Raw genomic sequence first — 27,165 nt, forward strand, 5'->3', positions numbered from 1 at the left:
TAGATCAAATTTTGAATATAAAATGATTCAAACACACAAATTACACATATTTGGACTCTCACCAGCGACAATTAATATGAATCATATTAAAATTTTAATGTGCAAGTGTGATGATAACACAGTAAGGCCGATGTTGGGTTACATACAACTTGGGGAGGGATTTTCCATAATTTTATCATGAAGGTTTGACTCGACGCTAAGTCGGCGATGGCCACATGGGAATGTGGGTTTAAACAAAGGGATGTCATAAATATATAATATATCACACAAATTTATTCCATCTTGGAAACGTGTTCTAAAAATAAAAGAGGGAAAATTTTGTATCACGAAGAATGATACAAAATAATTGACTATAATTAATAATATTACCTTTTATTTTTAAAATGAATGTTGTTACGTGAACTATTTAATCAACCCGTGTGTCTTATCACAACCTTGTCTCATTTTATTGACAGCTGGGACAAAATACAATAATTTTAAAGTTTATGCAACTTTTTTTTTCTACCTTATAGCCCCATAATATGTAGTAGGTTGTAAAATCAAATTATCTTTATTAAGGTGATGTATTCAATTATTATATGGTGTTGATAAAAGGTCAAATTTGTGCATAATGAGAGGGCAATTGTTTGATAGACGAGTAGGGAAAATTGTATTTTGTTGATTTGGAGAAGAGCTCTTAAAAAGGTCTCTCTCCACGCATGTCTACAACATTATCAGGGAACCCTCTGCTGGGAGATATACTTTTGAAGGTGGAGTTTTGGGAGTTTTCATGTCAGAAAAAATAACATTTTAAATTTGATCAATTGAGATTTTATCCCTATTTTTTTTGCTAAATTTTCTTCAATGGAGCAAGTATGGATAAACACATTGAGCCTCTACTAGAAGCCTCAGGGGGGTGTTTAGTATGTATTTATAAGAAATTGATGTCTCATCCGGAACTGTATGACTGGGCAGTCTGTAAAAATCATGGCGGGGAAAAGTTTTTGGTCTTTCTTGCAAAAGCTTAAGGGTAACAGAGAGTGACGCGTAGAAAGGGAAGGTATAATACACCACAGTTCAGCGCCCTCGGAATTTTATATGGGAAATCTCACTATTCCACCCCTCTTATTTCTCCCAGTATAATTTTCTATCAAGTGCCTTGTATATTCCACCATCCAACTCTTCCTTTTTGGCTTTCTATGCTCAGAATGGGGGGAGAAGAGGGACTCTATTCTGTGTATATGGTTTGTAATGTTGGCTTTTCGAGGGACGACAATATGCTGGTGAAATATTCAGGACGATCGATTTTGTGTGGTGTTGATGCTTCTCCTGCTGTCTCATTCCCTGCTTCTTCAAAATGGCAACACCAGAAAAACACCCCAGTAATCCTCTCACTCACCCCGGCCAGACTTTATATATAATTTTTCCTTCCTCAGCATTCTCTGTGCCCGCTTCGGGTGAACTCGGGGTTGTGCCCAAGGATGAGGGAATCGGGGACTTTAAGTGTTCTTGTATATAGAGCTAGGAAAAAAGTGGAACATTTGATGATACTAGAAAACTTCAGAAAATATTTATTGTACCAATGCTTTTAACTTGTAATACTTGTCGAAATTATCCCAGTAAAGCGGGTTTTTATTTAGGACTCTGTTTTTTGAGTTTAGGCGAAAAGTTTTGCTGTAAAACTCAGAAGTTTGTTGAATCCCTGTTATAATTTCTGATCCAAAATGAGAAATGTTTTTTTTTGTGTGAGAAATGTGTTTTGAAATGACATGAAACCTAATTTGGAACTCCTGATGAAAACTAAAGTTCATAGATTAACATTGGAGTTGATAGGAAGGGTCCCAAGAAACAATTTTTTCTTAATATAGCCTTGTAGAAATCCTTAAGTAAGGCACTATAGAACCAAAAATCTTTTTATTTGCTTATAACGCTCTTGGTTCCATCACTGAGATTACTATAAGTAAAGTGGCGCACTCACTTTAAGTTTTTTAAAAGTGTACTAAAAGACTTGTTTAATACTTGGTTCTGTAAGGCAGCTATTTTGCTTCTTGGGGTGCTATATATTAGAAAACTAGTACCAATTTCCTTCTGCAGTATATAAACGATTTATTGTGAAAATTAGCAAAGAACATAGGTACTTACTAATTGCAATTTAAATTTACAACATCTCAGAGGAGAGAAAGTTTCATACTTCGAACACTTCATATTTTTCCAATATTCCTTTAAAGAATCTGACCTATTTTTTTTTTCAGGAAATATATGACTTAAGATTAGCTAATTATCCTTACTGGTGAAGAGTCTGGTTAAAACTTAACTAGCTTGGATTTCATTTATGATATCATAAAACGAATATCAGGATTTTCGACTAAAACAAAAAAAAATTAGGTTAGGTACTTCTATCTGTTGCCATTCGAGTATAAATATATGATCCGATTGCTGTCAAATTTTGTCATATATTATTTGAAATATGATTGATTCGAAATACGCACTCAAGAGTTTTTGATAGTGGCATCATGTAGTGTCACCTTACAGACTTATTGAATGACCTCCCGGCGAGCACAGTTAACCAAAAAAAAAACCGCGTTTTTAGCATGGTTTTGCTGAATCGATTGGCAAAAATATGCTAACCGGTCAGAAGTTCTAGGACAAAAAGCTAACCAAATATATGGAAATGGTACTGTCTTACGAGTGTCGTTTTGAGTTTAGCAGAATTCAGGTGAAAATACGTAAGTTCTCAGCTGATACGTGATTCTATTTTGATCTTAATTAAACTGGATTATGTAACATATCAATCAATAAAATTGTACTTTTTTAGAATATATTTTATGTATAATATCAAGAAAAAATATCAATGTCTGTGATGTTTAAATTCATCAAATTATCATGTTTGGATAATTTTTATCAAACCAAAATTTTGCTGTGATAGTAATTGTTCCTATGAAAAATCATGGAGAAATTCAATACACAAAATTAAAGATTATCAAAAGTCACTTGTCTAATGGCCTTTACAAACTAAAGAATGTCCATATTTGACATTATGGAAGTAATTTTGACAGACCCCTCTAGGCCTAAGGGATTTTTTTATAGTATGTAGATGATGTTGAGTGTATAAAACTTCCGTGAAATAGTAAACTAATATCATGAAATTGTATAACATATATCTTTGACATATAAATTTGCCAGGAATGGCGCCATCTATATATGACAGCCAAGAGATTATTTATCGAAGGACTCAATCTATTATTACTATTGTTTGTAAATATAATGGTGTTATTATGTGAGATACTTTTTGTCATATAACAAGTTCTGGTATATTGTTTTTGAGTTGAATGTTGAATTTTCTGTTCTTGATGTTTTTGAGGTAAATATAAAGTTTGATTTTGGCATTCTTCTTCATAGCAATATAGAATCCTTTGTTGTGAAGAAGTTGTATTTGTTTTCTTTCACAAAATACAACAACAGAAAAGGAAGGAGAACAATATGAAGGATGAAAATCAATGTTTCCCAAATAGAAATAAAATACATAGGGTTGGGGAATAGAGAGAAGAAATAAATGCGATATGAAGCAATATTAGTAGCATAACCTCGTGAGAAATGATATTTTTTTCTGGGGAAAAATTGTCAAAGATAAGTGAATAAAAATTTTCAAGGTGACTTCATGAGAAATAGAATTTCTTGTGTATCAATCTGTTGTGTAATGTGTGATTGAGAATGGTGTGTTTGTGGCCTTTTTTTCTGAGAGTTACGAGGGAGAGAGATAACTTGTGTGATAAATTTGTACAATTTTCCTTTCCTTAATAGATTCCAATTGGCAAGCATAGTGGTTATATATATATAATTTTTTTTGAGTTCAAGAAGCGATATGAGGTCTTTGCATATAGTGTGTCTGCTATATGGTGTAAAATGCGCTTAGAAAATGTGCAACAAAGAGCGGCCCTGACATATTTCCACCAACTGCAGTAAAACTTGAAAGTCATTCGTGCAATAGTTGCAACTAGAACATTTATTTACTCTATGATTTGTACAACAATATTCAGCTGAGTGTTGGGATTATGTGAGTGAAAACGTGAGGTTTTGATGGGTGAGTGAGACAAACACTGATAATGTCACTCTTTTATATATTACATAAAAATAAATGTGAAAATAAGCATATAAAGATGATATAGGTAGAATTATATAGAAATAATTTTCTTTTTACAAACTCCCCCATCAATTGGAATTGCTAAATAGTGACTATTTTGATGCAATTTCTTATAATATGCTACATTGCATAATTTTTCAAAATGTACTTGGAGTTATGGTGTGTGGAACGTTTCCGCCTTTGGGCTAGTTTTTCTTAATTTTTCCCTCACTCAAATACTTTGTGGGTGAGTAAACATTACAAAATTGTCTTTTCAGACAGACTTTTTGAGACATTGAGAAATGAAACCAATATTATTCATAATTTTTGTTGATTTGTTTGTTTTCTATGATTTTTATGTTGGTGAGTTATGATGAATTGTAAATATAAACCTGATATGTAATTTATCTGATTTATTTTATTGTATTTAAGAAATTTAATTAGTTTTATTGATAAAAAATCAACAGGGACTCAAAACAAGTTAAACGTGTTAATTAGAAAACGGTTCGTCATGATAAGTGCCAGAAAATCGTAAAAACAACGTTTAGCACAGTGGATACTGTAGATCCATTTTTTACTTTTAAGTTAACAGGTTTATAAAATCGTTGATTTCAGTTAGAAATACCTTGTAGATCCAAAGAAAAGATAAAACCACAAAAAAAACTTTATTATTAAATTACAAAGAACATCTAAGCAGTGATTAATTCTAAATGATTAGAAAATATTTAAATTTAATCAATAAATAATTCAAAACGGTCAGTAAAATCTTATTTAGTCAGCAAGAACTTAAATTTTGTCAGTAATGGCTCTGGCACAACTTTTAGATCAGGAAAATTTTGTTAAATCTTTAAAATTTAATTTAAATATCAATTAAAATTAGATTAAACTAAATTCAATTTGGCGTGATGTTCAAAAGAATAAGAAGAGTGCGAAAGAGTGGAATAGACTTATGCGAAACATTTGAGATAGAAAATGATGTAAATTTCGATTTCGTGAAATCTATCTGATCTAAAAGGTGTGCCAAAAGCGTAAAGAATTAAAAAATCAGCAGTAAAAGAATTAAAAATGGGCAATAAAAAAATTCAAATCAATTTGTATGAAGATTCAATTTTGTCAGTGTAAAATCGAAATTTGGTCAACAAAAAATTATAAAGTATAGACAGAAGATAAAGAAAGCGGTTACTAAAAATTAAAAATGATGGTGCTGGCACACCTTTTCAATTGAGTGAATTTCAACCGATTTAAATTGTACCTCTTTCTTTTTCAGTGTGAAATCACATTATTAGGTGTTTCTTTCTGTCAAATGAAATTTAAAATTGAAATTCAATTTCAATCTTCATTTGACAGAAAGAGACACAAATATCTTATTTCACTTTGAAAGAGTAAGAGGTAAAATTTCAATCGGTTGAAATTCATTCAATTGAAAAGGTGTGCCAGCGTCATGAGCAGTAAAATATGAAAATCTCAAATTCCCATTTGGGCCAGGGTCTGAATTGGCCTTATTTTCCCTACACGATATTTATAATATTATTATTCAAAAAAAAAATTGAATCATTCAGAAGTAATAGTTTTTGATCATATAATTTTCTAAAATGTATGTACTATAGTTGTATTTACAGAATAATATAGATCCGTTAATCAGTCTATAATATTCTAAAGCTTTCATAGTTCGAAAATTTTGGAGTAAACTAGCTGACACTCTAAAATACATATTAGGAACTCAATAGGTTATTAATTCAATTATCGGATAGACGGGATAGACTTTACTTGTTAAATTTTAAAAAATGGTTTATGAGGTACATTTCTTTTCGAGATACAGGAAAATGGTTTTCAATAAAGTTGTAGAGCTCTAATTTTCCTACATAATTGTAGAACAAAAGATATCTGAAATCTTTTTGGTAATCTCCAAAATAAATGTATTTTGTTGTTTTGTTGGTTCGAGAGCTTTTGGTTGTTCTTTAAAGAATATATGTATTTTTCAACTGTGAACTTCAGAAGAAGATCTAACACAGCCCATCGGTTGTTTGCTTGTTTATCTTGAACCAATATTCTGAAGGTAATACTCCAAAGCTTAAAATAGATTGTCCTCCAAAAGAAAATTTCGATGCACAGTGAAATTGAAATAACGTGCTTATAAAGAGGTGGAATGTTTGAAAAGAGAAGACGTGTTTTTTATTTATCCTTTTTTTCATCCTTGTATACTCGTACCTTTATATTATATTATTGTCAATGTGTTTTTTTTGGCCTCTTGGGAAGAAACATACAGCAGCTGGTAATAGAAAATATGACGGTTGTACATTTTCTTTCAATGTACAATAATATTCCTTTAAAGAGATCATCCCTTCTGGTTGAAATTAGGTAATCTTAAATATTTTGTTGAAGGAGACGTGAGATTTTTAGGTGAAATCTTGTGGAAAATTATATTTTTCTCTCCCTCAACTTTTTCAATCATAATATTCTTTCATGCAACTAAAACCCTTACATATGCTCCCTGAAAAGCTGAAAAAAAGTCTTGGAAATTTTTATTCAATTCACTTGAGCAGGTGGTTGATGGTACTTTCGAATATGTCTTATTCTTGCGGACAGGGTTTTTTTTTTGTTTGGGGTGAAGAGAATTGAGCAGATGGTTTTCTTTCCTTTGTTGCTTTTCAATAGCAATTTCTTTAGTTTTTTTTGTCTTTTTAAATAAAAATATTTCTCTTAACAATTTCTCTATAAGTACTTGTTTGTATTATAATTGTTTGTCGTATTCTTCGAGGACATTTTTGCTTGTTGCAGAAAATGCTATATTTAAGAGGTTTTGTGTGTGACAACGAAAAGGGTGTATTTCAGTTTCAGAAAAGATAATTTATCATCTACCAACTGTTGAAATTCTCCTGAGGGAATATGTCTATCTGCACGAAATCCACTGTTCTGTTAAAAATCAACTCTTTGGCTTTCTTATATGTGTACTACTTTTTTTAATTTGTCTAAAGAAGTAATTAGCATTTTTTCCCCAAGTGATGGATTCTTTCATGGCATGGTGAAAAAAATCACTTTCTCCGAGAGTCACCCTCCTTTTTTTCACATACATTTCCTTACATGAAGTAATTACCTTCGTGACACACCCCCACATGCACACTCTTAAGGGAGCTATTTGCCCTAAATTGAGTCCTTATGACACAATTTTTATGCACTGCACAGACCTTTTTATGAGCAAATTTCACTCAATGTTTCCCGTGATGGTAGGAAGAAATATAGGCGAACTGTTTATCAATGGATTTTGTCCCCATTTTCGTGAACTTTTCGATGCAATTTTTTTAACGGTTCGATGATAAGTTGTCGATTTTTACATGATCTTCTGCACTGTTTTTATTAAAGAAGATAATTTAAAGCAATTTTCCAGTTGTGTAAAGAATTCAATGTATGAGTAATAGCGGCCACCGTCGTCTTAGCGTTGAAGATCAACCTTCTGAGTAAAAATGGTAGAAGACTTTCTTATGTGCCATCTACGTGATTCAACAAGAGTTTAACATAAATAAACAAAAGATGCTAAAAAGAAGATGACGGCCCAACGAGATACAAATACAAATACCTTGTTCGAACGCGATAAATAATTCATATGAATAATCGAGTTTAACATAATGTATAGACAATTTCTTCAATAACTTTTCACCATTTTAAAGCTAAATTATGACTCTTTCGTATAGAATGCCCCCGGTTAATCAAAGATAACATTCTGTTACTTTTCACTGTTTACTGTTAGAAATTCCTAGTTGAGCCTTGTACCTATTAGCAAAAGAGTGAGACAAATGGTTGTCAGTCTTGTATTGAAATTTTTCATCGCTAAAGTAGTTTTCTAGAACTATGAAGGGGTGCGGTGATCCGATGAAGCAATGCCTGGAATGTAAGGGCCCAAATAGACCCAGGCTGATCCTCGAGAATAGTTAGTCTGTAAAATTTTGCAATAAAGATTTTTCTCAAATTGTCTTACACTGCGGGCTTAGGATCATCGATTAGAGATACTTTGCATAAATTTTCTTCACCTAATCCATTTACTGTTCAATTTTATAAGCTAAATATTCTGGAGAATCAGCCTGAGTGTATGAGGGCCCTAAGGCTTAAAATCATATCAACCAGGATCCCAGCGTTTTTGGCGAACTATCATAGATGTGTGGCATGGCGCTATCTTAATGTAAAACCATTTCCTTGCTATTGGTTTGTTCGATATACTCAATTTTCAGCATTTAGTTTGAATAGAGCCACTTTTTCTGGCCATTAGTTCTATCTATAGATTATCCATCGTTTGCTACAGAACATTCTATTAGATAACCCGGTTTTCATTGCCAATATTCAAGTAACTAAATATTCAAGTTTCCAGTGAACACCAAAACCTGAAAATCTGGACTTTTTAGGGGATTTTTTTTAACTACCAACAACATTCTGCTAAGCTTCAGTATTTTAGGTTGGCTAGGTTTGTCGTATATCTGGTTCTTTTCATATTCTTGTAAACGGTTTTGTTATTATTAAAATAGCATTTTACTGCGTTTTTCATCTCCATAAGCGCTTTGATATTCTGCGATTTTCTGATCCGAAAACTCAATTAATCTTACAATATGGTTCGTATTGCGAAACAAATCGATTTTCAGTGATTTTCACTTGTGCGAGAAACGGATTCTATAACCAATTACAGCCTTATCCGCTACGTGGGATGCCGCCGCCGATAGGTTTTCGAACCTCACGGGAAAATTTAATAAAAATTGGACAAAATTCCTTGGTTGAAAAGGGCAACCTATCCCTATATGTTACAAGAATATAATTTTACTTTGGAAAAAATAAAATAAATTCAATATTCGATTTCGGAAGCTGACCACCTTCCCTTACTTCTTTCTATCGTTTTTTTAGGACATTCTCTTATCCATGTTCTTGCAGACTAAAGTTTTAGTAGCTTTCTGGGTATTTGGACAGGATTTTACCGTGAGTACAGTAAGTCTCAGTGAGTACGGACGTGAGTTCGTGTTGAGACGTACAAGTGGTAATAAGACGTAGTGGGGAGAGCTCGCAACAGTCTAGAGCAGAGGTGTGCAAGAACCGTTTGAAACCGAATAAACGTCAAAATAAGTTAGTTCAGGTAGCGTTTTGACCATTGACGTACAAGTTTCATTTGACGTTTGTTCGGTTTCAAACGGTTCTTGCACACCTCTGGTCTAGAGTCATGTGGTCTCCATTAAAACTTCATCCTAAATTAAATAGGAAGGACGATAAAGTTTTAGTATAAGGATGTAAAATATTAGGTAAAGGAAATTTATGTCAAGGACCTCTAATTGAAGGTATTTTGGCTGTAGATCCATCTCAGTATTGGCCTCTCGAAGATTAGTAGCGATTGATCTTTAGCTCGGGTCATATACACTACCTCTAAGACAATTGGCCATTAGCAAAAATCGGGCAACTCTTTATGGCAGCGCCCTAGATTAGGGATAAAATCAGTACCTAAAATCCCCTTACAATAATGATTCTTCTCACGGAAGAAAGATTGCAAGATATATTCATTGCCCTAAAGTTACAAGCACTTCCCAAAATTGCCCCATATTCATATGAATTGTAAATTAACATTTATCACTGTTAGTGCATTCATATCCTTATCAAACTTGCAATTAAATGTTTATTTTATTAATGGGTTTGTGTATGTGAAAAAAAATGTGAAGGAAGGAGGAAGTGCAAAAATATGCAACACGTGCCGATATAGTATTTCATATTCATAACATAAGAAAGGCATATATTATTTATGAGAAGTGCGAGACGCATCGAAAAAAAAATTGCATTGGGGTGAGGTCAAGAAGTGCAAAATTTCTCGATGATTATCTCGCAGAGAAGTAGTTACAAGTTTTTTTTGTATGTTCTTTTTGCAATTTTCTCAAAGGTTTCCCTTAGAGTGTTCTAGTTTTTTTTGTCGTGGACTTGAAAGAAGTATCAACAATTTATGTTATACATTGTAATTTGTTAATTGGTCTAATGAGGGTATGGCAAGAAAAGGGCATTGTACCCGTATATACCCGTATTTCCCTTTTGATTCCAGTCTCTTCAAGTGTCAAGAAAATGCATAGCATTTTTTTTGCATTGCATGTTGGGACTTAAAATTTGCATTAAAAAGGGAATTTACAGTATGATTCTTCAGCCCGAGGAAATGTGAAGAAAGCTTTTGTGTAATACTGATTGTCTTCAAATGATGAATGTTGTGAGAAGTACTTAGGATTGTTGTGGTTGTATTTTAAATTCAATTAATGAGTACAGAAATGGCCTTTTATATGTGGCGAAATGAGTGTTGTTGGGTAGATTAAGGGAAGAGATGATGAAAAAAAAAAGAAACGACGATCCATTATTCAACCGTCTTCTTTTTCCATCCAATTGCAGGGCGATCAAGGCATTCCAGCAGTTGCTGTATGTCTGTCCGGACTTTGCACGTGCCAATGAAGTCCACCTGCGCCTGGGGCTTATGTTTAAAGTGAATGGTGACTACGAAACAGCATTGAAACACCTGCAACTTGCCTATTTGGATTCATCCTCACCTACATTATCGTCAAAACTTGAAAGTAAGTTTGATGGAAAGACACTTTAGTCAGAGAGAAAGAATTTTTCATTTCTTGCAAACAAAACTCTCCCATAAAATGCCCATTAATAAATTTATAGTCATGTCGTTCTTCACAATATCCCAAACAAGTTAAAGATGTTACCATTTTGCTGTAAACCTAAATTAATTCTGTTTTAATGTCACAAGAAATATCCGTATATTTCTTCCCTTTCTTTTTACAAAAAAATGTGCTGAAGTTAAATGAGTTAAAATAACTTTTTAATTAACTTACGTTCAATTGATTGTATTTGTGTACAAGATTCATCAGTCAGAGGTGAGTGACACTCAAATCGACAATTTTCATCTGAATAGGGACAGGAAAAATCTCTGCCTCCACTCAGGATTGAACTGCCGGACTAACACATTAAGTGTTTATTGAGAAATTAATAAGTTCTTAATTCATTTCCTTACTCATGTAGAACGCCCAACAATTAAAGAAATTTGTATGTGAAGATGAGACAAAAATCAGTGTTTTGTGGAGAATAGCGATAATAAAATGGCATAGCTCAGGCTTAACTCTAAGTACTTAATTAAAGCCTTTGTTTGAGTCCTTAATTAGGTTATTAATAAAACTGCTATAAATGTGGGTAACTTTGTTCGTCTAAGCTGAGTTTGTCCTCCCTCCTGGTAGTCGTAAGCTTTTCTCTAATTCTAGCTATTAACGATGGTCTTCGCCGATTCGATTCGATAAGATATGCAATAGGTATCCGATAGAGTAATCCGACATTTAATTAGTTATTTTGAGTTTACCACATAAAAAATGGTTGTTCCCAGCTCTATTACTTAGTCCGGACTCAGGCTTTTTTTGTTATCTTCAACTGCTGCCAAACTATACTATTCAAGTCTTCATAAAGAATTGTACTCAATGCCGGATTTAGGTGGGTTCCCCGAGGACACGGCACCGGGCCTCCACATTTTAGGGGCCTCCACATTTAATAAGTCTATCATGGTTACAATTGTCAGAAAATAAAACTTATTAACAAAAAAACTGCAAATTACATTTTTATTAGCGATTAGAGCATTTATTTTTTACTGGCCATTTTTTTATTTTTTACTGCTCATTTTTAATTCATCACTGATCACATTTTAATTTTTTACTGATCATCTCGAATATTTCTGCTCCTCGTTTTTAAATTTTTTACTGACCACTTTTTTTATTTTTTTCTGACCGATTTTTATTTTTTACTGCTGTGCTGATTTTTAATTTTTTTTACTGATCACTTTTTAATTTTTTCACTGATCTACTCGAATATTTCTACTGATCATATTTAATTTTTTGTTGACCACTTTATTTTTTACTGCTCATTTTTAATTTTTCACTGCTTTTTTAAATTTTTTACTGCCCTTTTTTAGTTTTTTACTGACCATTTTTTTATTTTGTACTGACCATTTGGAATTTTTTGCTGGCTAAATTTGACTGACAGGTTTTAAGTAAACTTAACATTTAAAAACCCGAGCCAAAAAATCACAATTTGTACTAGATGTATCTCGAATAAAAAAAATAGTAAATTGATTAAACGATAATAAAATTACATAAATAGTTATTAAAATGTAAGGTTCCCGGAACACGAATTTATAGAGCAAAAAGGCAAAGATATGCATTTCCGGATTATGTTATATATTCTTATATATTATATTATGTATATATATATATATTATATATCCTGATTATATTATCCGGACTATAGAGAGAATTTATTAGAATTCAGGATTTTCGTGAGAAATTTTCACATTTGGATCATCTGCTAAACGGAAGATTTGACAAGAGTTAACTCATTTCAGGGAAGTCGAGCCAAACTAGCCAAACTGACCAGGAAACTTTCGGGGAACCCATGATTTTTTCAGGGATATCAAGTAACCCATATATTTTTTAGGGAACTCAAGAAACCTGTATATTTTTTTCAGGAACCCAGGGAATTCATAAATTTATCAAGGATCTCGGGCAATATATGATTTTTTTCAACCCATGTGTTTTTTCAGGGAACACATGTTTTTCCCAGAAAACTCAGGGAACCTATGATTTTTTCAGAGAAAACATAGATTTTGCAGGAAACCAGGGAACCCCCCGTGTATTTTTTCAACAGTGAGAGAAATCCGAAAAAGTTAAAATAACATTTCGGAAATGTTAATTTTACCCTGCAGTATTGATCCGAAATCGGTGTAAATATTACCCTTTTTAGGTGTATTGGGGTTAAAGTTACCCTTTTCATGTTAATTTTACCCTTAAAAAGGTGTAAAATTAACATTAAAAATGTTAATATATTTTTACACCTAAAAAAGTGTTAAAGTTATGAGGAAAAAAAGTTAATCGCACCCTCTTTATTTTCTCAGTGAAAGAACCCAAAGATCCCATGATTTTTTTCCTTGATTCTGAGGAACCCATGATACTTTTTAAGGAAATCTTTTATCTAAAAAATGCCTTAATTGAGGACTTAATAAGTACTTATTCAGGGTTTGGCCAAAGCTTTTATTTAAAAACTTGAACTTTTAGCGAGAGATCCCGAGCTCAATCCTCAATGGAAGCTGGACTGAATACTTCTGCCTCTGTTAGAGATTAGTATCTTTGAGTATCGCTCACTTTGACTGACGAATTTTGTAGTTACAAAAAAAAACAAACATAATGAAAAGGAACAATAAGAAAAGACAATTTATTCTCGCTGAGAATAAAAGAAAAAAAGACGCATTTAAAAGAAGAAAATATGAGATTTTTCTTAATTAATAATTGTTATTTTACCAAAATTTCCAGTTCGTTTTCACATTGCCCATCTGTATGAAGTGCAATCAAAGCATAAGGCGGCGAAAGTGGCGTATGAGCAGTTACTTAACGAAAAACAGCTGACACCGCAACTAAAAGCAGATATTTATCGGCAGATAGGTAAGCATTTTACCTCAATCACTTTTCAATATATTTTTTTAATTGAAAATAGAACAATGAGCATATACCATCTTCAATGATGAAAATTGATTCATTTAAGCATGAGAATATCATAAAGAACAGCTAAGAAAAAAAAATATATATGGTTTTAAAATAGCGTGGGAAATTCATTTTTGTGTTTAAAGTTTAAAGAAATTTTATTTGTATTGTTGAGATAAAATATCTGGGGTATCAAGTGTTTGTCTTTTAGAGGAAATTGTGCAATGAGAAATAAATGAGGCTGAATGTGGGTTTCAATATAAGAGTATTCTCTCCCTCTGGGTGGGAAAGTTTATTTATAAACTTTGGATAAAATGGCAATTTTCAAAGCAATCACATTTCTAAATATTTCAAGTTCATTTCTCTGATATATATTTGTTTTGAGTACAGTGAAATGGGGACTATTATTTGATATGAGATGGAAATTTTCAGAAATAAACCAAAATGTTTTGTTGCATGGTTATTTTTGCTGTTAGAAATAAAAACAAAAACGTCGATAAAACGTATTCATTGATCCAATTCAAAACGAAAACTATCGTGCTCAAGAGTTTGAGTGTTTAGAAAAGTATTTACCGGTTAACAAACAATTTGAACCACTTTATAAATGAACAAACATAACAAACAAAATTTATAAATTGATTTTAAAATGTTCTTCTCTGTCAAAATGTCATGCTAAAATTTTACGAAATAACTTTTTCAGTTTGTTCAGTAGCAAAAGGTTTGTTATGTTAATGACCTACAAACTTTTATTTCGAATTTTGTAAAGTATGAAAAATGTACCTCTGAATCTAAAAACCTTTTAACAATTGTTTTTCCTGTGCATCACGAAGAAGAACAAAAGAAAGCATTAAACAAAGCAATTTTAGATACTCTGTACGATCTTAAGCTTCGTAATGACTAAAATTTTCCTGTATTTCTCAATAAATGTGCGATCATCGCACCTATATTTTAAAAACAAAGCTAAAGTGTCTAATTTTTAAAATATATTGCGAAGTTTCATTCATTCAGAGACATAGAAAAAATTTAGTCATTATGAAGCTTCCCCTAGTCCCTGTGTTATTATTGATAAAAACTAGGGTAAATTAAGCTAATTCAAAACCTGCTTCAAATGGAATTTTTTCGCTACTTCAAATGGAAACTTCATAGTTTTCATGATTAATACAGTACTAAATTATTATATTTATATATTTTCTATGCCTCAATTTCATTATTTAGTTAATTTTGCTCCAAATAAAGCGAAAATCCATTCATATTCACAAATTTTAATTTGTTAATTTCTCAGAAAAATTAAAAGTGTACCTATTCACCATCGAATTTTTCATCGATCGACCATGTTTTCCAATGAAAAACACAATGAGGTGACTTATATTTTCATTTCGTCTAACATTTAGGGCAAGTGTGCCAAATTTCGGCATAGTTGCATGCAAGCGCCAAAGGCTCAAGTTTGCGATGTAATATTTTTAATACAAATTGATTTTTTTTATTCCTTCTACTTAAGGAGTGTTGCTTAAAACCTTGTAGACAGTTTATCGTCTTTATTTACTCTAAAATCATTCTTAATACATTTTCAAATGAATAAAAATGTAGACATAGCTTTGGTGTCCTATTTCGACCACCATTACTCTCGTAGTTCCTTGCCCTTCAGGAATTCTTCCAATGCCTTTTTCACGTCATCTCGTTTGTCGAAGCTACATTTTTTGTTATTCTTTTGAATTGTATAATCTCTAGAGTATGTAAAAACTAAAAATTCATGAAAATTCGAGGAACAAAAAAGGTGGCCGAAATTGCAAGCTGGCCGGAATTTGGCACACTTACCCTATGTCATATTTCTGGCTAATTTTAGTTAAATTAGGTGCTAATCTTTATTGTTAACGATACGTGAAGTTTTCAAATGTAACAATTACCTATTTCGTGAACAAAAAGGGTTTTTCTGAATTGTCTGCAAATTCTTCAATAGGAAACCCCGGAAATATGATTTTTTTTGGAGAGATTTTCTTATTGTTTTAGATGGGGAAGGAGAAAAGACTAGGAATAATAACAAATCCTGCACTCAGGAGCAACTCAACAAGGTTTTGAAAGCCTTTCGTCGCGGTTTCACTCACACTGTTTGTCCCCAATTAGAAACTTCCCTTGTCTCCATTTGGATTAATATGTTTCCAATAGAAGCATTTTACGCTCGCGTATTTTTCTTGTATTTGAGAGGTTTTCAAATTATATCTAAAGAATTTTCACTAAACAGTAACATTTTAGAAGAGTCAAGGAGCAAATTTATGTAGTTTTCTATAGAAAAAAATTGATCTTAACTCTTTCCGGACCGCAGCATATGCTGCAAGACAAGTACGCCATTTTTTAATCAAAAATATCTAAGCTCAGGAATTAATTGAGGTCCTACAAAACATATCTTATATTTGGACATCCTTATAGTTTGTAAATCCACAACAATTGGATTTTTATCAGTTCTGAGTAATTAAAAAAACATTGTTTTTCACTGAATATTCATATGCTGCTTTGGGTACTCAGAGTCCCAAAAGAGACGAAAGAGTTAAAGTGTTGAATCTTCTGTCAAAGTTAAAGCGTCTGGAAATGGTTTTGAATTAGGACCCTAGAGTAAGATTTACCCTAAAGTAAGACCTTTATCTGGTGCATATTTTTACCTATTTAAATTGCGTTTAATCGAAAAGGTGTGCGCGCACTGTAACTTTCTTTTCCCATCAAATATTGATTCCATTTAGTGTCATTTGTTTGCAAATCAATTCATCAAGATTCTTACAAGTTAATTAATTACTTATTTGTGTGTTATGTGAAGTTAAATATCCGGAAAAATAGATTCAAAATCCTTGGAAATCCTCCAATTAATGGGTCAATTCAGTGATTCAGATGATTTGTTTGCTTGATTATAAAATAAATGTGCGTAGGTAATTTAAAGGTTAGAAGCTTCCTCAACAAGTATATTAACGAATTTAACTGAAATCAGCTGAAGAAGTATCCTGACTATCTTGCAGTTTAGAGTTCTAGAGATATTCTTTATGCAAAGATCAAGTAAATATATTTAAATTGAAGATTATTGTGAATTATTTGAAAATTTTATTCCAAGAATTTGCGCCATCTAAAAGACAAAATTTTCCACAAAGGATTTTCTTGTTGTCTCTTGAGTTTCAATACTTGTTATTCTGTTTTCGATTTTGACACGCAATGAGAATGCATAGGTCAAATTGGGCACGGGAAAATTCAGTATAAATCATTTGATTTCTAGGATGGATGTACCATTCAATTGATACATTGGGAGAGAAGCGCACACGTGAAACATTTGCTATACATTACCTGCAGAAGTCAATTGAAGCAAGTCCAACATCGGGTCAGTCACTGTATCTACTGGGTAGGTGCTTTGCTGGGCTCAATAAAGTGCACGACGCTTTTATAGCATATCGGAATTCAGTGGAAAAGAGTGAGGGTAACGCAGACACATGGTGCTCCATTGGGGTACTCTATCAGCAGCAGAATCAACCTATGGATGCACTACAAGCCTACATATGTGCTGTACAATTGGATAAGTCACATAAGGCAGCTTGGACGAATTTAGGCATATTGTATGAGAGTTGTAGTCAACCACGGGACGCATTTGCTTGTTTTTTGAATGCCACAAGGACACAACAGACACAGGAGGCAGCAGTAGCGGTTGTGGGAAGTATTGTAGGTGGCAATCAGCAGCAACAGCAGCAGCAACAAGGACAGGGACAGGGACAAGGGCCAGTGGTGGGAAAGTTAAATAATTTGCAGCAGAGGATCAAATTTCTGCAGTCCCAACTGGCGCACGCTCCTATGCCGAGTATAACGTCCAAGAGGCGCCAATTGCCCTCAATTGAGGAGGCGTGGAATTTACCAATATCTGCAGAGATGAGTTCACGCCAGCAACAACAGCAGAGTGCTCAAGCCAATCACCATCAGAGGCAATTTCAGAAGACCCCAACTGCTGGACAACAGCAAGTTATTGTGGGTCCTCCACCGCCATATCCCAATGCTCAGGCACCTGGGGCACCTATTGCGTCCAAACGCTTCAAGACGGATGACGTCCAGAGACGTCCCGGACAACCATCATTTTACCTAACACAGCAACAGCTGCAGATGTTGCAGTATCTGCAGCAGAATCAAGCAAATCTACCATTGCATCAGCAGGAACTGCTGCAACAGCTAACACAGCAGTACAGGCTAATGCAACAGCATCAGCAGCAACTTAGACTTCAGCAACAGAGAGCTCAGCAGACTGGTGGACAGCCAGTTACTCGTTCCTTTCCTGGGCAACAACAAACCCCTGGGAATGGAACGAATTTCCAGGCACAGCAAAGGACACCACCGTCCGGAACAGTAGCTCAGACAGGTTTTGCCGACAGCACAGGCAACTTCCCAGCTGCTACAGGACATACCCAGCCTGCTGCAGGGATGCCCTTCAAAGCAGCTGCCGGAGGTCAAGCTACCACTCCAACTACATCTTTCCATCAGGACTTTGTGGCTTCTTCAGCTTCTCCAACCATCACCACCAGCCAATCGGATTTGGGCGTGACGGATCAAGAGCTCAGGGCCATTCTAGCCCAGAGAGATATTGCAACGACTCTTGCGGAAAATCTGCTAAAACAATTCGGTTCGGAAGACATTGATATCAAGGAGGAAGTTCCCGATGTGCCCACTTCTGTTGCACAGACGTCAGTTTCTGTTGTGGCAGATAGCACAACAAATCCACAGAAGTCACCTCCGATGAAGTGTGAAGTGACATCAACGAGCAATTCAGTGAAGAATATCATTCCAAAGCGAGAGATTAAGATGGAGCCAGTGCTGAAGATTGAGAAGCTCTTTGAGGGTGATCAGAAACCGAGGTTCTCCATTGAGATGGATTCCAAGCAGATTTCTGAAATGTGCAAGTAAGTGAAAGCATTTTCCTAATCACTCAAGAGTGCTCTATTTCTCTAATTTGAACAAGAAATTTCTAGTTCAAAAAAAAAGGGAATGAGCTCCAAATTGTCTGTTACAAAGTACAATAATATGATGTTTTATTTTAAACTTTCGTTCTACTGAAAGCCATGCAAGAAAACTTTAAAATCTGATTTTTTATTACTATACGCAGTGAAAAATTGTTGATTGGAAATGATTTTCTTCTCTACAAAAAAAGTTGATTTTCTGATTTTATTTAGGCAAAATATTGATACCAATTTATCAACTATTATCATTTAATATTGAAGACATTTTGATGATTTTTTAAAAATTGAATGAAACAACTAAATAAGGTAAAGTGCCTTCGAGTCGACCGGTTCTTCGACTCGACCGCTGGTCAATATTTGAATGTTTTAATGGTGAATTTCTATAAAATTGTCACTGATTCGTATTCATTTATGGTATAATTGACCTATTACTATGACCTATTAATTGAACTCTACCGGTCGAATTGAGGAACCGGTCGACTTGAGGGCACTTTACCTTAATCAACGATTGATAACAATCTGTTAACTGTTGCTCATTATCGAAGAACAACTCAAGGATCAACTGTTGATTATCAAACAGAAAAATCAACATTTGATAAGATCTACAGTCTATAAATTATGAAATAACAAAAATCAACTGTTGATGGAACAACCTATCAACAGTTGATCATCGAATATCAAAGGTCAACTAAGTGACAAATGGTTGATAATAATATATAGACCGTTGATCGTTAAATATCAAATATTGACGGTTGATAAAATAACCTACCAACTGAACTGTTGATTATCCAATATCAAAAACCAACTGCTGATAAAACAACTTACCAATTGTTGATCATTCGATATTAGAGATCAATTGAATTATTAATGGTTAATTATTAACTTAATTATTATGCCCAACGCACAATAACTTTTATTTTTTAAACATGTTTTTGACATTTCAGTGAGAGTGTGTGAGATCTTGATCTAGTCATCTCGCTCACTCTCATAGAAAATTTTGAAAACATGTTTACAAACAAAAGTTATTGTGCGTTGAGCATTAATCTACAAACTGTTTATTATCAAATCTCAAAAGCCAATAGTTAATAAAACAACCCTCCAATTTTTGATTATTTAATATTGAAGGTCAAGTAAATGATTAAAGGTTGATATTTGCCTACAGACTGTTGCCAGAATCGAACTAGAGTTATCTCGTTAACTAGACGAGTGCTCTACCAACTGAGCTATATTAGACGATCATATTCATCTACAAACTCTTCATTTATAAATAACTAAATAACCTAACAATTGTTTACAAATGAATATCAAAGATCAACAAATGATTAACTTTTATGAAATTTTAATAATCAACTAAATGGTGATGATATGAGAAGTCATAAAAGTAAGTTAAAATAAAATTGCCTTAGAGCTGATTAGATTAGCTTTTCTTTCTTTTTGACTGGCCTAGCCCATATATTGTAAAATCGAAACATAAAACCAGAGAAAAGGGACATTTCCACTGTTTTATTTAGTTTGGTCCTGGAGGTTGAAATCAACGCTGAGACGGCGGTGGTCGCATAGACGCGTGGGAAAGATCAAGAATGAGATGAAATAAATTTAAATGGAATTCAAATCATATGTTAAACATTAATATTAGTTTTAATTTTTTAATTAATAAACTATTATTATTATTATTATTTTCAATCAAGTGTCAATTTTTAAACATTAAATTATTCCTTTTTTTTTGTAAAATTCCTTTCTAATTGATATTTTTTTTCTAACTGTATACTTCAGGTGAGATACAACTTTCTAGTGATAGAAGTGCATATGATCACTTATTTTTCACAACAGAAACTAATATTTGCACATCAAATCAACTTTTCTATCAACAATTTCTCTCTGTGTACAAAAAACAATTTATTCCTTATGTACTTTGTATGTATAGTTTATATTCTGTAATATTCAACCTTGTGTCTGGGTAGATCGATGGATTCCAAGCAACCTCCACCTCCGTGCTGTATTCTGGCTCCGGACACTCCACCCCCGTGTCCGCCAGACTGTCCGCCGCAGCGTCTGTCGCGTGAACAGCTGCAGCCACCAACGCCATCGGTTCACTTGGAGAATAAGAAACACGCCTTCAGTCCGCAACTGCAGGAATTTTGTCTGAAGCACCCAATTGCTGTGATAAGAGGCATGGCGGCAGCTCTCAAACTAGATTTGGGGCTGTTTTCCACCAAGACACTCGTGGAAGCAAATCCAGATCATAGTGTTGAGGTCAGGACGCAAATGCATCAATCATCAGATGAGAATTGGGACATTGGGCAGGCTAAGAGAGTGTGGGCCTGCATTTCGCATCGATCGCATACAACCATTGCAAAGTATGCCCAATATCAGGCGTCCAGTTTTCAGGATAGTCTAAAAGTGAGTGAAATTTTAAAGATTCTGGATTTTTTTGGTGGAGTACTTTTACTAATTTCAAAATGATGTTACAAATTTTTAACTTTCGTTCTTCTGAAATGAGAATGAAGAAAATTTTATTTACTGATTATTTTTTCTTTCTATAGAGGAAGAATTTCAGGTTTCGCACATGCTCTGGCTTCGAACACTTTTATATTTTTCCTATATTCCTTTGAAGAATCTTCAAAAAAAAATGACATAGTTATGTCATATTCATTGAAGGAATATGAAAAAACAGAAGTGTGCGAAGCTATGTGCGAAGCTTGAAACTTTTCCCTACTTTAGAAAATTTTTTGAAGAATATTTTTTCCAAGGAGAATTTATGAAGGAATTCGTTGGTTTTTGATTTTTTTGCAGGAGGAACGTGATAAAACCGCTGGAATACACAATTTTTCAGATTCAGATTCCAAAGATTCCCTAAGCAATAATGGTACCAATGGAAAGAAGAAGAAGCTCAAGAATAATTCTAAAACTCTCAGGTAAATTTTTATTTATTTTAAATTTGATATTTTTTGCAGCATTTCAAATTAGAATACCATTTGATATCAAACAATAATGTTGAATGGATTTGATGAGATGCGAGAAAAGAAGGAGAAAATTCCTTGGAAGAAATTTCGCTAGCGTCACATAGAAATTTAAGCAATTTTGTGAAGTTTGATAGTAGCTTCTTCCACAAAATTCCTTCAAAACTTTTTTGTTTTTTGTTTATGTTGAGGGGAAAAAAGTGAATTAAAATAGCGAATAAAATTGTAGATTTGGGACGAATGTTGATCTCTCGGATGAGCGTAAGTGGAAGCCCCAGCTGCAGGAATTGCAGAAGTTACCGGCTTTTGCACGGGTCGTGAGTGCTGCCAATATGCTGTCGCATGTTGGTCATGTGATTCTGGGCATGAATACGGTGCAATTGTATATGAAGGTGCCGGGTAGTCGGACACCTGGGCATCAGGAGAACAACAACTTCTGCTCCATCAACATCAACATTGGGCCAGGTGACTGTGAGTGGTTTGCCGTGCCCGATGCGTATTGGGGTGGGATTCATGCACAATGTGACAAGAATAACATCAATTATCTGCACGGATCATGGTGGCCAGTACTTGAGGATTTGTACAAGGCCAATATTCCAGTCTATAGATTTATTCAGCGACCTGGTGATCTCGTTTGGGTGAATGCTGGGTGAGTTTTATCAATTTTACTTTATTTTTATTATTTTTTTATTTAGATAATTCTTTTGAATCAAATTATGGCTTCAATTAAGTGATAAAATGCAACAATTTATCTCAGCGTCTTCTCTCACGTTTAAGTGCTTTTTAAGTATTTAATAAGTCCTCAAGGAGTGATTTAATTTTAAAGTTGTAGAACATCCAACAATCCAAAAAAATGAAAATGAGACAAATGTTAGCGCTTTGTATCGAGTAGCGAACCTACTATGGCTTGACTTAGCCTTAGCACTAAGTACTTAATTAAGAACTCTCGGCTAAGTTCTTTTTAAGTAGTTACTAAAACATGTGCACGCTGAAATGCTCCATCGAAAAATGGCTCTCAAACATTAACCACAGCATATAAAAAAAAACAACAATAGTATTTTTGGAAAGAAAATTTTATTAGGGTAAATTAAGCTAATTCAAAACCTGCTCCAAATGGAAATTTTTCGCTACTCTAAATGGAAACATCGTTGTTTTCCAGATAAATACAGTACTAAATTATTATATTTATATATTTTCTATACCACAGTTTCATTATTTAGTTAATTTTTCTCCAAATAAAACGAAAATCCATTCATATTCACAAATTTTAATTTGATAATTTCTCAGAAAAATTAAAAGTGTACCTTTTCACCATCGAATTTTTCATCGATCGATCATGTTTTCCAATGAAAAACACAATGAGGTGAATGTTGTTTATTCGTTTTGTTTAACAATTAATGTCACATTTCTGGATAATTTTAGTTAAATTAAGTGTTAATCTTTATTGTTAACGATACGTGAAGTTTTCAAATAAAATAATTACCTATTTCGTGAACAAAAAGGATTTTTCTGAAGTGTCTGCAAATGTTTCAATAGGATACCCCGGAAATATTATTTTTTGGAGAGATTTTCTTATTGTTTTAGATGGGAAAGGTGAAAAGACTAGGAATAATAACAAATCCTGCACTCAGGAGCAACTCACTAAGGTTTTGGAATCTTTTCGTCGCGGTTTCACTTATACTGTTTGTCCCGAATTAGAAACTTTCCCTTGTCTCCATTTGGATTAATATGTTTCCAATAGAAGCATTTTACGCTCGCGTATTTTTCTTGTATTTAAGAAGTTTTCAAATTAATATCTAAAGAATTTTCACTAAACAGTAACATTCTAGGAGTGTCAAGGAGCAAATTTATGTAATTCTCTTTAAAAAAAAATTGATCTTAAAGTGTTGAATCTTCTGTCAAAGTTAAATGGAAATGGAAACGTCTGGAAATGGTTTTGAATTAGAACATTTACCCTAGGATTTTTCTAAGTTTTGGTTTTTGTTTTAATCCAATGGCTTCTCGCCGAATTCTCGCATATTCTTTTTAATTTCCGTCATTAGAGACTTGGCAAGGCCTTCTTCGCGGTTACGGACGACTTTCTTCCACTTTCTCCTGAAATCCGTCAAATCTCTAGCTGTCTGAGCCTTCTTCCTGAGATCTGCCTTCAAAATTCCCCAGTATTTCTCAATCGGGCGGACTTCTACGGTGGCTTTCGCATAATGACATGTTGCAAGATTATAATCTTCCGGACGGTAGAGCGGTATTTCCCGGTCAATTTCGCGATTTCAGCATGACTTGAATTTGGATTCTTGAGATTGAGTGTCAACTATTAATCTGCGAATGCTAATGCTCTCCTCGAGGAACAAAAAATGTGTCCGGAATTGCAAGCTGGCCGGAATTTGGCACACTTACCCTAAATTCTCTTGAAATGATGCCGACGAAAAAACAAAATCCAAAGCCTACTACCACTGACTTCATGTCAAGCATTGGGGAAATTGTTTCATGCACACGCTTTATAATGGTTCTGAAAGATATTTTTTTAATTATTATTTTAATATGAAGATTAGGGTAAAGGCTCATAATTTGGGACAGTCTGCTTATAAGCATCGATGTTCCAAGTTTGAAGTGTGATATTTTCAATACTAATTGATTTTTTTTGTTACTCTCTTGTCAGAAGGGTTGTTTAGAACCTTGGCAAGGGTTTATTGTCTTTGTTTTTTCTAAAATTAGTCTTAAAACGTTTAAAAATGAATTAATATGTAGAGGTGAATTTGACTCTTATTTTGGACAACTTGATTATTAATTTGGACAACTTGGCCGTAAATTTGGACAGCTAATCTGCCTCAACAGGATGCCGATTGTTCTTCATTTTATGAACCAATCTCACTAAGTCCTCTTCCTGTTCATATAAGGGAAACGTAGAATGTCATAAGAAGACCGGAAACTTTCTATATTATTCATTAAAGTGAGTTGATTTCGGTAATCCAAGTACGCTCGGATTTGTGCATTCCCTGGCCTTTCCGAGAGCCTTTCAAGGCATTTCTCACTACATCTCTTCCGTAGAGATGATGCTCCTTTGTTTTCCCAGGCATTTGTTCAACATAGTCATTACGAAAGCTAAAATTTGACGAAATTTCGTAGAAAAACACCTTTCCAAAATAAGGACTATCACCTCGCTGGTGAATGTCTTAAAAAATGTCCCATTTTTCACACGAAAAATCAAATTCACAAGGCAAATCTCACTTCAGGTCAAATTTACAAATCACCACTAATGTGAATCAACACAATATTGAATGAATATTTAATAATATCACTCAAAAAAGCGAAGAAACATTGTTAGTACTTCATTACAGCTAAATAAGACTGAAGTAAACACGAAGTTCTGTCATATTTCTCGTAAGCAATTACTTGCACTGAATTTTCAACAAAGCAATTTCAACTCAAATCATATTCAAAATTTAACGTATTTAGTGTTAAAATCTTTCAAAAGAACAAATATTTAGATGGAATTCATTATTCATCAAATATTGGAATAAAAATCTCTGATTTCAATCAATTTATTTTTAGTGTCCAATTTTATCCTCAAACTGTCCAAAATAAGAAACTGGTCAAAATTATAAGCCTTTCCCCTAGTCGTTCATAAAATGTTTTAAAAAATAAAAAAAAACTACACAGTCAATGAAAAAAGTTTTTCGTAATTTTACTTCGGAGGGTGGTCATCAATATTAAGTCGGCGGCGGACGCATATGTTCGGGTCGATGTAGAGCTTGAATTAAATTATTATTAGTAGGAATTATTTTGTGAAACATGACCAATCTTTTCAATGAATGCTTCTTTGTGTCCTGTAGATGCGTTCACTGGGTTCAGGCCATTGGATGGTGCAATAATATCGCATGGAATGTGGGTCCACTAACTGGGCGTCAGTATCAGCTGGGTATTGAGCGGTATGAGTGGAATAAGTTGCAGAGTTTCAAGAGTATCGTGCCAATGGTTCACCTTAGCTGGAATTTGGCTAGAAATATCAAGGTGTCCGACCCTAAACTCTTTGAATTGATCAAGTAAGTGTCTTTTTTCTTTTAATGCAACATTGAGAAGCAAAGGGGTGACCTGCTTCTTTCTTTCTTTCTTTCTTGCTGCAGAAATTGTCTGCTGCAGACGCTGAAGAATGTCATGTTGACGTTGGAGTATGTCAAGACGAAGGGAATTGAAGTGAGATTCCATGGACGTGGAAAAAATGAAGCTTCCCACTATTGTGGGCAATGTGAAGTGAGTTGATTAATCTTTTTTTTTTTGATCATTCGTGAATTTAAATGATTTTTTTTTTGGTGATGATACAGCTCGAGGTGTTCAATGTTCTGTTCATTCGGGAGCAGGAAAAGCGTCATGTTGTTCACTGTATAGGCTGTGCTCGGAAACAGACACCTTCACTGCAAGGCTTTGTCTGCCTCGAGGAATATCGATTAAGTGAACTGACACAGGTTTATGATGCTTTTATACTGCATCCGCCACCGCCCCAACCAATTGTAGCTCCCGTAGCTCAAGTTGTAGCCACAACGTCATCGTAACAGCTGGAATTTGATGACGGACTCTTGGAGATGATGGACTCCAATTGATAAAGTGTATGTATATTTAATTTCTTTTTTTATATAAAAAAACCATATTTTCTTCTCTCTTTACTCGGAAAAAAAAAGATTAAAAAAACGGACAAGAGTAGAGCAAAATATAAAAGAGAAAAAATCTATTGATAAGAAATTTTCTTCAAAGATGAAATTAGAACGTATATTCTTCATTGTGTCACGTAATTTTTAAGAGCTAATTTATTGTGTCTTCTCTCATTGATAATCTTTAGATGTGAATATGAATTATCGTGGTAAATAACTGATATATCTCTTATTAATTAAAAGAAGAAAAAAGTATAAGTAATATAAAAGAAATCATCATCTTTTTTTTCTGTTAATAATTTATTAGTGCGAGCGTGAGTGAGAATAATCTTAAGGTAGGACACGATTTAAAAAGTAAATTTAGTGAGAGAAAAAAAAAAACAGAAAAAAGAGTAAAGAATGAACAAAAATATTCGCAAGAATTAAACAACTTATTTATATTTGAAAAAATTTCCTAGATAGTAAGATATGTCCATTTTATTACCTCATGAAAAAAACTATATATTGAGACATTCGGGAAGGATGTTAGTAAATTAGTCACACCATTATTTTCTCAGAAAACAAAAGAAGTAATTATTAAATAAAAAAAAACTGAACATAATTTTTAAGGGGCAAAAGAATTAAAAAAAAAACGTACGATCATTTTAGGCAAGAGTAATTTTATCGATTTCGTAAGTTAACACAAAGTAGATTTTAGGTAAAGGAAAAAAATAAAGAAACTTAGGCAAAAAGCAATTTCGATATTACGGGAAAAAAACACTGAAAAAATATGAAATGAAACATTTTGCAAATGAAAAAAAAAATCTTAAAAGAATGAGAGATAAACCAAAAATAAAAAATTGTCGGAAATTACAGAATGATTCTTTTTTCGGGGAATAATTACAAAAAAAAAATTAAATGAAAAAAATGACTGCAAAATTGAAAAATGGTGTGTTCACTAAATTTTATCAAATTGACGAAAAATTTATTAAT

General features: G+C 33.4%; 1 protein-coding gene across 3 annotated transcripts in view; it reads left to right on the forward strand.

Annotated features, from left to right (window-relative positions):
* Positions 1-26,851, forward strand: part of LOC129806322 (histone demethylase UTY) — a 64,713-nt gene extending 37,862 nt beyond the window's left edge. For all 3 annotated transcript variants that reach the window (XM_055854821.1, XM_055854820.1, XM_055854822.1), the window contains 9 exons: positions 10,490-10,668; positions 13,453-13,581; positions 16,874-18,533; positions 20,552-20,990; positions 21,384-21,505; positions 21,780-22,199; positions 25,381-25,590; positions 25,672-25,798; positions 25,870-26,851. In XM_055854821.1, the coding sequence (XP_055710796.1) occupies positions 10,490-10,668; positions 13,453-13,581; positions 16,874-18,533; positions 20,552-20,990; positions 21,384-21,505; positions 21,780-22,199; positions 25,381-25,590; positions 25,672-25,798; positions 25,870-26,097 (3,514 nt within the window). In that variant the 3' untranslated portion in view covers positions 26,098-26,851. The remainder of the gene's footprint in view (positions 1-10,489; positions 10,669-13,452; positions 13,582-16,873; positions 18,534-20,551; positions 20,991-21,383; positions 21,506-21,779; positions 22,200-25,380; positions 25,591-25,671; positions 25,799-25,869) is intronic.
* The last annotated feature ends 314 nt before the right edge of the window (positions 26,852-27,165 follow it).

The sequence above is a fragment of the Phlebotomus papatasi genome, chromosome 3 (assembly GCF_024763615.1).
Source record: "Phlebotomus papatasi isolate M1 chromosome 3, Ppap_2.1, whole genome shotgun sequence".
Classification (NCBI taxonomy): domain Eukaryota; kingdom Metazoa; phylum Arthropoda; class Insecta; order Diptera; family Psychodidae; genus Phlebotomus; species Phlebotomus papatasi.